The 14,307-nt window shown below is 41.7% G+C and overlaps 8 protein-coding genes across 8 annotated transcripts in view; 3 read left to right on the top strand and 5 right to left on the bottom strand.

Moving 5' to 3' along the window:
• Window positions 1-50, bottom strand: part of DI49_5247 (uncharacterized protein) — a gene marked incomplete at both ends in the record, with an annotated part of 606 nt that extends 556 nt beyond the window's left edge. The window contains one exon of the mRNA XM_018368240.1: window positions 1-50. This exon is cut by the window's left edge and continues 556 nt beyond it. Coding sequence (XP_018218820.1) covers window positions 1-50 — 50 coding nt within the window.
• A 151-nt stretch (window positions 51-201) lies between these two features.
• Window positions 202-2,274, bottom strand: FMP40 (Fmp40p; the record flags this gene model as incomplete). Its single annotated transcript, XM_018368239.1, has 1 exon — window positions 202-2,274. One exon carries the CDS (start codon window positions 2,272-2,274, stop codon window positions 202-204), a length of 2,073 nt encoding a protein of 690 aa, XP_018218819.1.
• Window positions 2,275-3,294: 1,020 nt separating this feature from the next.
• Window positions 3,295-3,810, top strand: GRE1 (Gre1p; the record flags this gene model as incomplete). Its single annotated transcript, XM_018368238.1, has 1 exon — window positions 3,295-3,810. The coding sequence occupies one exon, from the start codon at window positions 3,295-3,297 to the stop codon at window positions 3,808-3,810; it is 516 nt and encodes a 171-aa protein (XP_018218818.1).
• A 504-nt stretch (window positions 3,811-4,314) lies between these two features.
• Window positions 4,315-5,766, top strand: MMT2 (Mmt2p; the record flags this gene model as incomplete). Its single annotated transcript, XM_018368237.1, has 1 exon — window positions 4,315-5,766. The coding sequence occupies one exon, from the start codon at window positions 4,315-4,317 to the stop codon at window positions 5,764-5,766; it is 1,452 nt and encodes a 483-aa protein (XP_018218817.1).
• A 179-nt stretch (window positions 5,767-5,945) lies between these two features.
• On the bottom strand, window positions 5,946-6,386 carry CHP1 (ribosome-associated Tef1p biogenesis chaperone CHP1; the record flags this gene model as incomplete). The annotated part of the gene is made up of 1 exon (XM_018368236.1): window positions 5,946-6,386. One exon carries the CDS (start codon window positions 6,384-6,386, stop codon window positions 5,946-5,948), a length of 441 nt encoding a protein of 146 aa, XP_018218816.1.
• Window positions 6,387-7,080: 694 nt separating this feature from the next.
• NEW1 (New1p) lies at window positions 7,081-10,632 on the bottom strand (the record flags this gene model as incomplete). The annotated part of the gene is made up of 1 exon (XM_018368235.1): window positions 7,081-10,632. One exon carries the CDS (start codon window positions 10,630-10,632, stop codon window positions 7,081-7,083), a length of 3,552 nt encoding a protein of 1,183 aa, XP_018218815.1.
• Window positions 10,633-11,235: 603 nt separating this feature from the next.
• On the top strand, window positions 11,236-12,249 carry ALG5 (dolichyl-phosphate beta-glucosyltransferase; the record flags this gene model as incomplete). The annotated part of the gene is made up of 1 exon (XM_018368234.1): window positions 11,236-12,249. One exon carries the CDS (start codon window positions 11,236-11,238, stop codon window positions 12,247-12,249), a length of 1,014 nt encoding a protein of 337 aa, XP_018218814.1.
• A 126-nt stretch (window positions 12,250-12,375) lies between these two features.
• Window positions 12,376-14,007, bottom strand: CET1 (polynucleotide 5'-phosphatase; the record flags this gene model as incomplete). Its single annotated transcript, XM_018368233.1, has 1 exon — window positions 12,376-14,007. One exon carries the CDS (start codon window positions 14,005-14,007, stop codon window positions 12,376-12,378), a length of 1,632 nt encoding a protein of 543 aa, XP_018218813.1.
• Between the last annotated feature and the right edge of the window lie 300 nt (window positions 14,008-14,307).

Raw genomic sequence — 14,307 nt, 5'->3', positions numbered from 1 at the left:
TTCCACAGATCTTGTGGATAATCCCCCTTTTGGGTGCTCAAACGAGCCATGCTAAACGCGGGTGCGCGGTTGTGCAGTTGTGCCAGGGAGGCATAGGCAACTGGCGGCTATTCTGTGTGTTGGTAGTTAGTTAGGTATGTAGGTATGTATGTATGTATGTATGTATGTGCATATATAGAAGGTGTGCGTAACCGTGGGTGTTCAGCTGCTGCAGGAGGCCTGTTTCATGAACTTGGCACCCTCCTGGTGCGACAAGTCGGTCCATTTCTGCTCCAGCTCGGGTCTTAGCGCGGCGTCCCACCCGGCGCGGTCGTACGGGTTCACGCTCATCAGGTATAGCTTCTTGAGCGCGGAGGTGTCCAGCGTCGAGGCGGGATCCCGCAAGCCGTCCCTTTGGTTGTACATCAGGTCGTCTACCACTTCTTCCAGCACCCAGCTCCGGGGTACGAATAGCGGGTTGGATTTCTTGGCGAGAGAGGTTCTTGCCGTGGCGTTCGTGGGGGGCGCTAGTGCCAAGTAGTCTTGTGTCCAGTCGTATATTTTCTCCAGGTTCTCGTCCAGCAGGCGAACTTCGCCGTCGGTGTCGAACACCTTCTTACCAGCCGCGATGGTTTTTTCGTGTTCCCCCATTTGGTCTAGTTGGCTTGCGTTGAAGAATATTTGTAGGTATTCTTGGTCGAACGCTGCGAAGAGTGTTGTTGCCTCGGTCTTATCCTTGACGAAGAAGGGCCCCCTGTAGTTCTGCAAATGGATGAAGAAGTTGTTGTAGTCAATGTTCGTGATCTTCAAGACGTCCAGCAATGGCTCGACGATGGCGGTACAGAACTCGCGGGCTTTCTCCGCGGCACGCTCGATGTCTTCACGCTTGGTGGAGCTCATGCACGTTGCCAGGTCCAGATCGACGCCGAGTCTTTGAGACATCAGCTGCGCGTACCTCGTGGTGAACACGTACTTGTATTCATTGGCGTTCAATTCCACCAGCTTTTGCACTCTCTCGATCATGGTCTTCTCCAGGGCGTCGTCCACCTCGTTCAACTCGCCCTTGAGCAAGGACTCAAGGTCGCGTCCCTCGGGCCCCATGAGGCATGCCAGATCCTTGGCGAACTGTTGCAGGTTCCACCATATGATACTGGGCTGGTTGGCAAACGAGTATCTGTTGGACGTGTCGTCGTGGTTGGGCGTGAAGCTCGGGTCGAACTTGTCTAGAAAGGCAAACGGGCCGTAGTCCATGGTCAGCCCCATGATTGAAGTGTTGTCCGTGTTCAAGACACCGTTGGCGAACCCGTATGCTTGCCAATGCGCCACTGTGTTTGCATTTAGAGTGACTACATGTCTGAAAAACTTGTCGTACTTACTCAACGCAGAAATTTCGCCATCCAGGGAGGCTCCCTGTTCGTCGTTCTCATCCTGTTCCACTTGCTGGTCGATTTTCTGTTCCTTATCAGGGAAAAAGTCGCTTTTGAATACATTCAAGTCGGGTTTCCCCTCGAACTGCTTGCCTCCGTCAAACACTTCGTCAATGCAATAGTCCGACAACTTGATCAACCCTTCCAGATCGTGTCTCCATCTGAACAAGTTGAAATTGCCCAGCCGAATCCAACTGGGTGCAAACCGACACACCACGGCGCACGGCTCTTGCGTGCGTCTTTGCGCTTTGGTGCCCGGTAGCAAGGTCAGCTGCATGGCTCTTGTGGAGGGAATCCCAATGCTGTGCAACGCCTCGCTCATTATGAACTCACGTATACTCGACCTCAACACAGCCTTACCGTCCGCAAACCGGGAAAATGGCGTCAGGCCAGCCCCTTTCAACTGGAACGTTTGCCATTGACCATCGCGGTTGTCTTTCAGGTCAAACAGGTTCACCACACGGCCGTCCCCCAGTTGTGCAGCAAACGAACCGAATTGAAATCCAGAGTACACCATACTGTAGGGAAAGATATCATCGGAGAAGTACACTTTTTCGCCAGCCAAAATTTTCTCCAAATCACGGTCCTGTTTCAAACTGAACTCATCTAGAGCCTTGTGCGAAAGCAGCAACGGCTTGTAATGGGGCTTTTTCGTTGGCAAACTGAACGCAAAATGTGCCCCCTGCGAGACCATCCGAGGCGTATGGAAGAGCTTCAATCTCACCGGATCTGTTGCACTGTGTTGCTGAACGGCATTAAGTGCCTCCGCAACAGAGGACAGGGAAGTGTCCGGAGTCAACCTCTTGATGAAACGCGAGGTTGCTGAATTTTTCAGCGCATTGATTATGGTGCTTCTCTCATTCATCATACTGTGTGAAAACGTCTTCCTTCTTTCCCGTTTCCCTTCTCTCTTCACTTGTGCCCAACTTGCGTTTGTGCACTTTATCACCCTTTTAGAGCAGACCACTTTCCGGAACACTCCTCTCTGATTCGGTGGGTTCAATTGACATTCATGATCATCATCTTTCGTCGGTTTCGGAGTCCCGCGTCAGCCGTGCGGCCATGTGTTATTTCACCCGAATAAATAAGGGAAGAAAGAAGAGGAAGTTCTTGAAATTACGTAGATGGGGCAACTTGTTTCATTAGGAAAGGCCCTGTGTGTTCAAAAGGGGGGGGGGGGGGTGTCCTTAATTCCTTTATTAATAAGTCGTGCCGGTGATGGAAGAATGTAATGCCTGCTAGTTCCAGGTGTGGGTTTGCAGTGGTCTCTTTTACGTCTAGATCCCAGTTTTTAGGGATCGCAAAGGGGGATCTAACGAATGTCAATATGTGGCATACGTGTGCTCAAATACTCCGTAATTTTTACATTGTAAGTTATTAATAGGCAGTTACGTATTGTTCGGTGTGGTTGCGGGCAGGCGGTGTATACGTGTGTAGTTATTACTCTCCCCTCTTCTACCACAGTTATTCATTCTGGCTTCCTTAAAAAAAAAGAATTGCGCAATACTAAAGCACGTTTGGAAGCTTCATACTTTCTTTTTGCTTTGGCGTGCCAAGGAAGAGGAGAGGACCTTCATCGTCCATTTTTCTCACCTCGTGGTCATTTGACCAGCCCATAATTCTTACTATTAGAAACAAATAACGCACAGGGGAGGAAGAAAAGGGCAACAAAGAAAAGACCGTGGGGTGAAGTTCTAGTACTATGCACATCCCTTTGGTATATGTGCTATTAGGTAGCCTCCCTTGAAACACCGACCTATTTCTGGCATATAAAAAGTCGCCTTCCCTTCATTCTCAGAAAGATACTATTCCTCACTTTCTTAATATTCTGTATAATCTTCGTAAATATAGATCAGACAAGACAATATACTCTGATAACAATTCTATAATGTCCAATCTATTAAACAAATTTGCTGACAAACTGCACGGTAACGACCATGACGAACGTTATGAAGGCGACAACGACGATGAGACCCGGGATCAACGCCACCAAGTGCATCAACAGAGAGAGTTCAGAAACCAGGGTTCCAAGGCGGATCCCTACAGCGATCAAAACCAGGGCAACTTTCCTCAACAACAGCAAGCACAATCCGGTCTAGGCGGAAACAGACAATCTGGCGGTAATGATTACCAACAACAATCTGGCGACTACAACGCTGGTGGTGGGGGCACCTCTTATACCAAGGAAAGCTATCGTGAGTTTAACACTCAAGGTCCGGCGGATGACGACGATGACGATTTCTTAACTTCTGAACAACAAGGGCTTAACCAGCAGAAGCAAGGTCGCACAAGAGGTACCCAAAGCGAACGCTATCAGTCTTCTAACATTGGCGGTGCACAACGCGACCTGTCTGGATCAGGAAACGACCAATACGGCAAGGACGACAATCAAGGTGTCTGGTAGATGTGATTGCTGACGCATTCATCTTGGCACTTGGGGTGCAGGTTTCACCACCAGGCTGCAAGTAGACAGTTTTTTACAAATGTTTCGCCATGCTTCTTTTTTTGTTTCTTTGTCTGGTCACTTGTTGATCAAGACCCTGTTTTAATGTTCTAGCTTATGTTCAATCTAGTTCTATTTAGATCTATAGCTGTCCGTTTATACGTTTTTATTAATGTCAGTTTGATTTACCTTTTTCGTCAAGGTGTGCCGTTTTACGAGCATCCAAGTCCCAGGTGTATAACAATAGAAGTTGGGAAAACGGGGTGGCACATTCGCTCTTTTGTTCCATTGTCCTATTACCAGCGGGCAAATTGTCACTACTATTGTGCTGGACACATCCTCTAAGTCTACTTGCATCACGCCCTATTTGTATTTACTGAAGTCCGATTGATTAGAACCTTTCGAGTACGATCTTTTTTAGAAATACAGAAACTATCTGCRCAAAGTAGGCAAAGACAATAGACTATGCTACGAGTAAGTTTTACCCCGATTAAAACGATCGGCTCCTTCGTGCCAGGCTACAATACCACCAGCTACCATGCGGCCAAGAAAACTTTAGGACTTAACCCTTACAGCACCGGCGCCTCCATCAACTCTTGTAGGCTCCTGCATTCTTCAAAACTGTCAAATAAGAGGCTGGCGGAGGATAAATATAACGAAGAACTTCTTTCAAAAATAAATGCACAGAATGAACCGGATTCTAAGCAAGATCACGACGGGCCAATACCAAAGGAAAGTACTTCTTCCTCTGACGAGTCGTTACTACAACATGCACATGGTCATAGCCATACGCATTTGCATGCTAATCCGCTGCTGTCGCTCAACATACAGCAAATTAAAAAGAATCCTGGGGTGAGGATAACATGGATAGGACTAGCATCAAACGTGGGCATGGCTGTAGGGAAATTTATTGGAGGGATCACGTTCCATTCCCAGGCGTTGCTGGCTGATTCCGTGCACGCTCTCAGCGATTTAGTTTCAGATGTCTTGACCCTGTTTTCCGTCCACTATGCGTCTCGTAAACCAACTTCAGACTACCCTTATGGCTATGGAAAAGTTGAGACTGTTGGGTCTCTTGCGGTATCTACAATATTGACTATGGCTGGTATATCTATTGGTTGGTCCTCGTTATGTGCCATCGTGGGGCCCATTATTCCGCATACAATCTTGGAGTCCTGGGCTGGTTTGATGGGGGAGTCGCATTCCCACCCTCAATCAGTCACACAGCAGGCTACTAATGTGAACGCTGTATGGATTGCCGCAGGTTCTATTTTGATCAAAGAGTGGGTATTTCAGGCAACAAAAAAAGTTGCCATCCAAACACACTCTAACGTACTAATGGCAAACGCTTGGCATCACCGCGTCGATTCTTTAACTTCTTTGGTGGCATTAGTGGCCATTACATCTAGTTATTTTTTTAATATTCAATCACTGGATAATCTAGGTGGACTCGTGGTATCTGGTCTGATTATAAAGACCGGTGGGCAAGGCATATTATCTTCGTTGAAAGAGTTGGTTGATCAATCCATACCATCAACTGATTCTCGTTATCTGGACATTGAAACTGTAATCAAAGACAGCATCAGCGGTTTGAAAACTAATTTGGATTTTGAGGGGCCACTAAGCGTCAAAGACCTCACCATATTAGCTTCAGGCCCTAATCTTCGTGCTACCGCAACGCTGGAAGTGCCAACTCTACATTCGGGGCAAGAAGTTGGGATTAAATTTTTAGAGAACACCATTGCAACCATAAGAGAAGATCTACGTTCAAAAGTGCCAAATGTGGGGAAGATTGACATCGAGTTTGTTGATGCGAAGTCCGCCTCTAATAAGGATCTAGAACAACGCCATAGTAATAATTCAAGCCACACTCACACTCATTCCAACCGGGCTGATGATCATAGTAAGGGACATTAGAAGGTATTCGATAAACATTTTTTTTCAAAATTTAAGAGAAAAAAGTACGGCCTTACGCACATTCAAAACTAAGTATAAAATGTATATGTAATCTAGAAAATATACCCGTTTTGTGTAAATTTTGCACATCAGGTATCATAATGTATTCCGTGTGAAAACAGTCGCCAATATATACATGTTCATTCGTGGCCAACAATCCAATCGTTCAAACCGTGCTTATTTCTTGCGATTTCAAAGGCGTAAAATTGTAGCCTCACAACAAAACAGGTCGTATATTGACCGTACTCGGCTGAGGAGTCTGTTCTCAATAAAGTTCCAAAGTTATAATCTTCGACTGTTTTTTCAAAGATTGTGAAGAACTTTCTCCATCTTTCTTTAGCTTCTTTGGTCTTTAGTTCTTCGTCTGTGAATTTCTTAATTCTTTCAATATCCTTGTATTCCGGGAATCTTTCGATGAAGTTTTCGTAAATTTCGTCATCGAACTTGGTCAAACGCAATTTGGAACCTGGAACGCTTGTTAATAGTTTCCAGTATGTTTCCGCTTGTTCAACGGCGACAACAGCGAATTGCTTTTCAATATCTTCTAAGTTATCAGCGGTCTCAGCATTAAAACTTGACATGGCTAAATAAAAATTTGTCTTTTGATGGTTTTCTTTCCTTACTCAGTTAATTGTAGTTTCAACGAGTGAAAATCGTCATCGCCTTTTTGCTAGTCGAAAAAAACATCGAAGTTTAATACTCCTTAGAGTAGATCGTTACCCGTACGCAATGTACAAGATATTATAACTGGTATGATGAGGGATTTATACGGTAGATGGCGGCAATTAGAGTACATTTGCCCCCCTTTTTGCCCTCTTTAGCTGTGTGTGGTAAACCAAAAACTATTATTAGCATGCTTTCCTGTCCGTCTGCTAGGTAAAGTATGGCAGCAGTTCAAAGCATCCTATCGATTTCTGAGAATAAGGACATCTTATTTGCATAGGTAAAATGCCGCTCATAAAACTCTCTCATTCACTCGTTATGTAGACAACATAGAGACGGTTAGGTATTTAAGGATTTTCCTTGGTTTTAAATTTACATAATCAACTTATGGATACATACTGGATATATAAAAAAAAAGAAATATTAACTACTCTGTATTAGATATTAATTAACCGAGAAAACAAAAAAGGAAAAGAGAGCGTCATATACTTGCCCTAAACTCTATCAACATAGTAAGAAAGCTCCATTTGGGGAGTGAATTGAAAAAAAGGAGAAGCAAAGAAAAAACGAAAATGAAATAACGGTGAAGATAAACCACTAGCCTGTAGACACTTAATCTTCTTCATCGTCAGTATCGACTGGTTTTGGTGTTCCCTTTGGAGACGACAACCATTCGATGTAACGTAAACGACGACGTTCGACTTGTACCTTCTTCTCGTTTCTTGTCAATCTCTTCTTTCTTTGCTTAACCTTGATATTAGCGGGAGAGTCATCGTCATCGACAGATGGTTTTAGGTTGGCGGCTTTCACGCCAACGGCATCGGCATTACCACCATCTTCAAACTTAGATTGATCGATTTGTCCGGTACCCTTTTGAACCATTATACCGTTCTCCACAATCCATTGTTCTGGACACAAGGCACCAACAAATTCATTGTTATGCGAAATCATAACAACACCACCACTCCAGTCACGAATAGCAACGGCCAAAGCCCCAAGAGAATCTCTGTCCAGATAATTGGTAGGTTCATCCAAAACAAGTAAATGAGGGTTATTCCACATAGCACCTGCAATAACAACCTTAACTAGTTGACCACCAGATAAGGAGCCTAGTGGTGTGTGGTTAGCAATTTCAGAATCAAGACCAACATCTTCAAAATGCTTGGTAATAACCGAAGGAATCAATTGACGGTAACCTAAACCTTCTCTGGAAGCTTCATGATCGTCGAATTTTTGGACCAGTTTGTCAAACCCATGTCCCACCAAAACATCCTTTGGCACCCAAGAATTGTATTTTGGTTTCCAGTATTTCCATTTGACTTCATATTGGAAAGTTTTCTTCAATTTTTGTCTACCGACAATAGCCTCGATAATTCTCTTACCTCTACCGTCATCGATATCGATTTCCTTAGTCATCATTTCCTTCTCATCCTCGGAAATCTTTCTGGATTCCTTCAACAAAACTTCACGATCATCACCGAACTGATAACGCCACTGCAAATATTGGTTTGCTGTCTTTTCCTTGTGTTCGTTGACGTGTTGTAAGGCATGTTGAGCAATGTAACCAATACGTAAGTTAGGATGCTTTTCCACTTTACCTTCATTTGGAACTAACTCACCTGTTAATAACTTGATTAAGGTGGATTTACCAGCACCATTTGGACCTAAACAAGCCACACGGGAAGATAAAGATAACGAACAAGACACATGGCTTAATGAAGGCTTCTGAGAACCTGGATAACCAAAGGTAACATCTGTCATCTTAGCGACCGCCCTGGTATTAGATTTAACACCTGTTAGAATACCTGGAGGTGGAAAGCGCATTTGAGCGTTGGAATCGGTCAAAGTATAGTAGGACTTAGCTTCAGGCTTTTGCTCAACAAATGCGGCCAAGTTACCTTTGTAGTAAGCTAGTTTCTTGTTTTCATAATGAATGATGTCTGAACAGACAATGTCCAAGAAACCAGAGTCATGGGAAACAATTAGTGAAGTGATATCGGTATGTTCTAGCAAATAGTCTTCTAACCATTTGACGTTTGAAACATCCAAATGATTGGTAGGTTCATCTAACAACAAGATATCAGCTCTTTGTAGCATAGCTCTTGCCAATTCCAATTTCATTTTCCAACCACCGGATAAAGACCCAACGGTTTGAGCTCTTCTTTCTTCGTCGAATCCAACAGACTCCAAAGCCTTTGCAATTTCGTCACGAGAGGTGGATTGTAATTCTTCATCCAGAGCAATGAAAGAAACTAGATCTAAATCACCCTCTTCACCTTGTAGTTTATGTTCGACGAAACAGGTACGTAATGTGTCCTTATCAGGAAACCCATCCAATTGACCATTAGCAATTGCTCTCATCAAAGTGGATTTACCAGCACCATTTCTACCACATAAACCGTAACGATGACCTTTCAAAAGACGCAAGTTAGTTTTGTTCAATAACATTCTTGAACCGTAAGCTAGGGAGAAATCAGTGTTGACAATTTCAATACCCTCATCCTCATCGGTACGTTCCTTTTCTTGGTAAAATAGAGCTCTCAAGTTATGGATAAATTCTTGTTGAACAAATTCTTTTTGGGAAGCACCAAAAACGGCGGTCAAAAATTCTTCTAGTCTCTTCCAATCATTAACATTAGAATCAACGGTTAAGATCTTACTCATGTAATTTATGATGGTTTCGTCATTCATAAAAGGTTTGACAAAACAAGAATCATCAGCTTTGATGTCCTTGAGGTGATCCAGTAAGAAATCTCTACCTTCTTGTAGAGTCATTCTGCCTGAGAATTTGTTTTCCTTTTCAGGCTCGTCATCTTCTCTTAAAATGATAAGGGCCTTCTCAGCCAATTCACGGACTTCAGGTAAAGAGGCAGTGTCGACGACCTTTTGGATACCAGGTAATAGTAGAGGGATGAAACTTTCAATTTCATTACGATTGTTCACTAATCTTGTTAGATTTTCCACCACAATAACAGTTTGTCTTAATTGTTCTTGGGATGAAGAAGATAGGTTTAGAGACCTGTTTAAGATAGGAACTAACAACGAAAGAGAAGGTTCAGTGACTTCGGCAACAAAGGTAACACTGGACAAGGACTTCACGGATTCAGGCACCTTAGATGGATCTTGTAGAGTATCCACGATCAACTTGTAACGAGGAGATAAATCTAAGTTATCGAGGATAGAAACGTAGTCGAGTAATGTTTTGTAACCTTGCTTAGCCAATTCCGGTTTGAAATCAGTGGCTACATCAGTCAAAACTGGAACGGTGTTCTTGAAAGTCAATTCCAATAAATCGTTCGCAGAATCTTCTCTTATTCTATCAACAACAGTCAAAGCGGCCATCTTGGCTTGCCATTTAGCACCTGATGATAAGAAGTCTAAGATTGTTGGTAAAACAATACAAGTCAAAGCTTCCATTGGAAAGCAATTCAATAAATTATCGATGGCTTGTTGTGCTGCGCGCTTGACGGTGTTTTCTTTATCGGAAATACAATCAAGGACGACATTGAAAAATGGCAACAAGTAAGCTTCTTGTGGAGCCTTGCCGTTAAAAAACTGGGCAATACTAGAAACAACTAGCATGGCTGATTCCCTAACTAATGGGGGATTCTTAGGTTTGATGAATTTAGATAGGACATCGACAATTTTCCATTGTCCAATGTTTTCACCTGTAGTGTTACCTTCYTTGCTAAATTCTTCAATGATTAATTTGATTTGATTTTTGCAATCAGTAATACTCTGACACTCAGGGATTTTTGACAAAATCTGAGAAATAGGTGTCAATTCTAGATTACAAAGCTTTTCATTCAGAGAAGTCAAGGATGTAGTAGAAGCAGATGGGGTTGGAGTCCCACTTTGATTTGGTGTCACAGCAGACTGTTTATAACTCGATTTTTGATAAATTTGGTTATTGTATTTATTATAGTTATTGTTGTGTGACTGGTTGTTTTGGTAGCCACCCTGTTGGAAAGGCGCATTTTGGTTATTGCCACCTTGTGTCCTATTACGCTGTTGCTGGTAACTGCTCTTGTTAGTAGCATTATTACTGTTCGCATCAGCAGTAGGGTTTTTGAAATAACCACCGAATGGAGAGGCAACTAGGCCTGGGTCCGCTGGTTGGTCGTCAAGGTACGAGTTTAGATCTTTAAACTTCTTTGGAGGCATCTTGGTTCGATTTGCTAATGATTGTCTTCTTTATCTAAAATTTACGAGATACAAATTATGCACTATAGATCGACACACGAATATTATCTTAAATAGGTTGCAATAATATATTTTTCACTATTTCTTGCGATGCTGCTGAAAAAAATTTTCCACCTCCGAACTTTTCTTTTTCTAATAGACTTTCTAGCGTGTGGTGTGTGGGTCAGTAATATAAAATAATCGTTTAAACAGGATTAATTACACCTAAAGAGCTCAATTGCAAGTTGGTATAATTGCCCTGGCTCCATAGTTTTCATCGTAGTACTTTGCAGTGTGTATACCCTTGTGCGTATGGTCTGTTTGTGCCATTCGAACTTGTACGTGTCATTTTTTCATGGAAAAGCGAGATTTGGCGTATTGGAAAAAAAAAGTGTAAACAAGAACAAAACGTGCACATTCCAAGGCTTTATCGCAATTAAAGGGTCATAAAGGGACCCTAGTTTGCATAGTAAAGGTGGTTGGTGTTTATTTGGATGCTGTAAGGATACACAGGGTACTTTTTATAACTTAGAGAGGGAATAAAAATAGGAAAAGAGCTAAAAATACAAAACAACACAACAAAAAATGATAGAGTTGAGATTCTTGGTCGACAACAAAAACACTGTGTGTTTCACGTTATTCGTCGCTTTAGTACTTTCAGTATATCTCCTGGTTTATTTATTTTCACATACACCAAGGCCGCCTTACCCAGAAGAGCTGAAGTACACAGCCATTGACGAAAATGGCGTTGAGGTCACTCGTACTTTGCCTACTCTAGGCAAAGAACACCAAAATGGTGACGACGAAGAAATAATTTTGTCGGTTGTAATCCCAAGTTATAATGAAACAGGTAGGATCTTGCTGATGCTGACAGATGCGATAAAGTTTTTGAAAGAAAAGTATGGTTCTAAGTGGGAAATTGTTATAGTGGATGATGGTTCCACGGATAATACCACACAATACTGTTTAAAAATCTGTAAGGAGCAGTTTCAATTAGACTATAGACAATTCAGAATCATTAAGTTTTCTCAAAATAGAGGTAAAGGTGGTGCTGTGAGACAGGGTTTCCTACATATTAGAGGTAAATACGGTCTCTTCGCAGATGCTGACGGTGCTAGTAAGTTCAGTGATGTGGCTAAGTTAATAGAGGCCATAAAAACTTGTGAAACTTCCGGCACAAATGGAAAAACAGTGAAGCCTGTTGTAGCCATTGGTTCCAGGGCACATATGGTTAACACAGAGGCTGTTATTAAAAGATCGATGATTAGAAATTGTTTGATGTATGGTTTCCACACTCTGGTATTCATATTTGGTATTAGGTCTATTAAAGATACACAATGTGGGTTCAAACTGTTTAATAGGCCTGCCATATTAAAAATTTTCCCATATTTGCATACCGAGGGTTGGATCTTTGACGTTGAAATTTTAATTCTGGCCATCAGGAAAAGAATCCAAATTGAAGAGATACCAATTTCTTGGCATGAAGTTGATGGCTCTAAAATGGCTTTGGCTGTCGATAGCATCAAAATGGCGAAAGATCTAGTCGTAATAAGAATGGCCTATTTATTAGGGATATATAACGATAACAAGAAATGTTAGAAGTACATTTTTTTTTTTATTATTACTACATAAAACTCTCATTATAAAATTTTGAATAATCAAAAAAAAATTTACAGAAAGGGTTTCATGTACGAAGGGTCCTTCCCTATCTCTGATACTATTCTATCACATAACCTTCTTTGAACCCTCAAAAATTTCATATGATAAAGAAGATAACTTTCTTCTGACAATTGTACCATTATTTAGAAACGTCCTGATGAGAGATGCGTATTCTTTACTATCATTGGTTATATTGTCAAAAGCGTTCAACAATGCGGGCGTGTTGATTTCCAATTCGACTTCGTGAGTAGTTTCCGACTGTCTACTTTTTGGACCTTTATTATGGTTATCCACTTTGGTAATATCAATTCTTGTACAAGAATCATTGTGAATGTAACTTATACGGTCTTTTGTTCTTTCACTGATCGGACTTTGTGATTTATATTTCTCTGGTGGGTCATTTTCAGGTACAGGTAGTTCTAAGTTCAAAGAAATCTTAACGTCGTAACTATCCTTTGGGGAATATAATAACAGTTGGGCCACATGTCGTTTCTCTATAAATTGCCCCACTCTACCTGTTTGAATATCAGTGCTCATTCTCAAGAACCTTGGTCTTTGTGTGGATAATCCGACTCTATATACCGAATCTCTTGTTTGAGATTCAATAATACTGAACTTACCAATATTCTCACTGACTTCACTGATACCACGGATATACTTACTCAGTTCTTTGAACAGAGACTCGTCGATAGTTGGGGTTAGGTGAGCATCCTGGTCAGTGAAAACAGTTTGCGAAGAAACAGGTGGATTTACACGATCTGGGCCCTTCGCATCAATGATAAGGCCAAATTTCATCTCTAATTCGATGAATGATCTCAGTTCGGGCGCAATGGAATATATCGTGGCATAGATCCAATCCTGTACTGACTTCGTTAAATCATCATCGGGAATAATGTTTAAGAAAGATGGGTCAATCTTGAGATCTTTCACATCTATACTTTGTAAAGCTTTGATAGTGGGTTTCCATTTTTGTGCCCAAATTGGAACGTTTTTATATTTGCTGGGCTTCGAGGATGCAGATATTTCATTTAGTACTTCTAAATCCTTTTTAATGTTGTTTTTCTTGGATTGTAAGGTAGCTTTTTCTTCAAAAATATTGTTGACCGCTGTGTTTTTTTCTTCTTCCATCTTAATTCCATTTCTTCCTGGCTTCTCTTCAAATTTCTTCTGGTCCTGTGGTTGCATTTGGCCTGTGTTATTGTTTCCAGTGTTCCCGTCGTTGATTTTTTTCGGTATTTCCCTTTCATTGTCTGTTTTCACATTAGGAAGTGTCGTAATATTGGAAGATTTTTCTAATTTATCCTCGGCGTCAGTGGCTGCATCTGTGAGAGGTAAACCATTGGGGGAAAGGCCTCTATGTTGTTTGTCGTAATCAAAATCCATTCCTGTATCGAAGTTAATCTCCCCAGTCGTACCCACATCATCATCCGTGTCGGTTTCTTCATCATCGCCCGGTGACTTGCGTTGTTTGGGTCTTACTGGGTGGGGCCCGTGATCTATATTAGCCTTACCAGTTTCAGTTGCTGCAAGGACTTGGTTCGAACTAGTTTCTTCATCCCTGCCGATACGTGGTTGTGCGGTCGCGTCAGCCGCTTCGTTTAGTTTTTGTAGTTTAGCCTTTCCGTTCTCATCGTGATTGACCAAATCATCTAACGATAAAGCTCTCTTTGTTTGAGGAGGATTGTCAGTATAACTCATAATAAAAGGGTAAAAGGCGACGTATAGGTTAAAAATTTTCAATAGAAAAATACTCGAAAATACAATTTATGATTTTAAACTATGAGACACTAATTCCACGTGCTCTTTGTACGTCTTTCAATACTGAGTATGCTCTTTCTATGGTGATTCGTATTTATGTGGAACTACATTATTTATTCATTTCTGAGCTTTTCCTTCATTACTATTAATTAATTCAGTTGACAAGAACTAGTGGAAAAGGTAGATGATGTCATTTACCACGATGTGTTGAACAACCAATTGTGTCGCAATAACAACTAA

Source organism: Saccharomyces eubayanus, chromosome XVI (genome assembly GCF_001298625.1).
Source record: "Saccharomyces eubayanus strain FM1318 chromosome XVI, whole genome shotgun sequence".
In the NCBI taxonomy this organism is placed as follows: domain Eukaryota; kingdom Fungi; phylum Ascomycota; class Saccharomycetes; order Saccharomycetales; family Saccharomycetaceae; genus Saccharomyces; species Saccharomyces eubayanus.
This window is presented reverse-complemented; position numbering and strand designations above follow the sequence as displayed.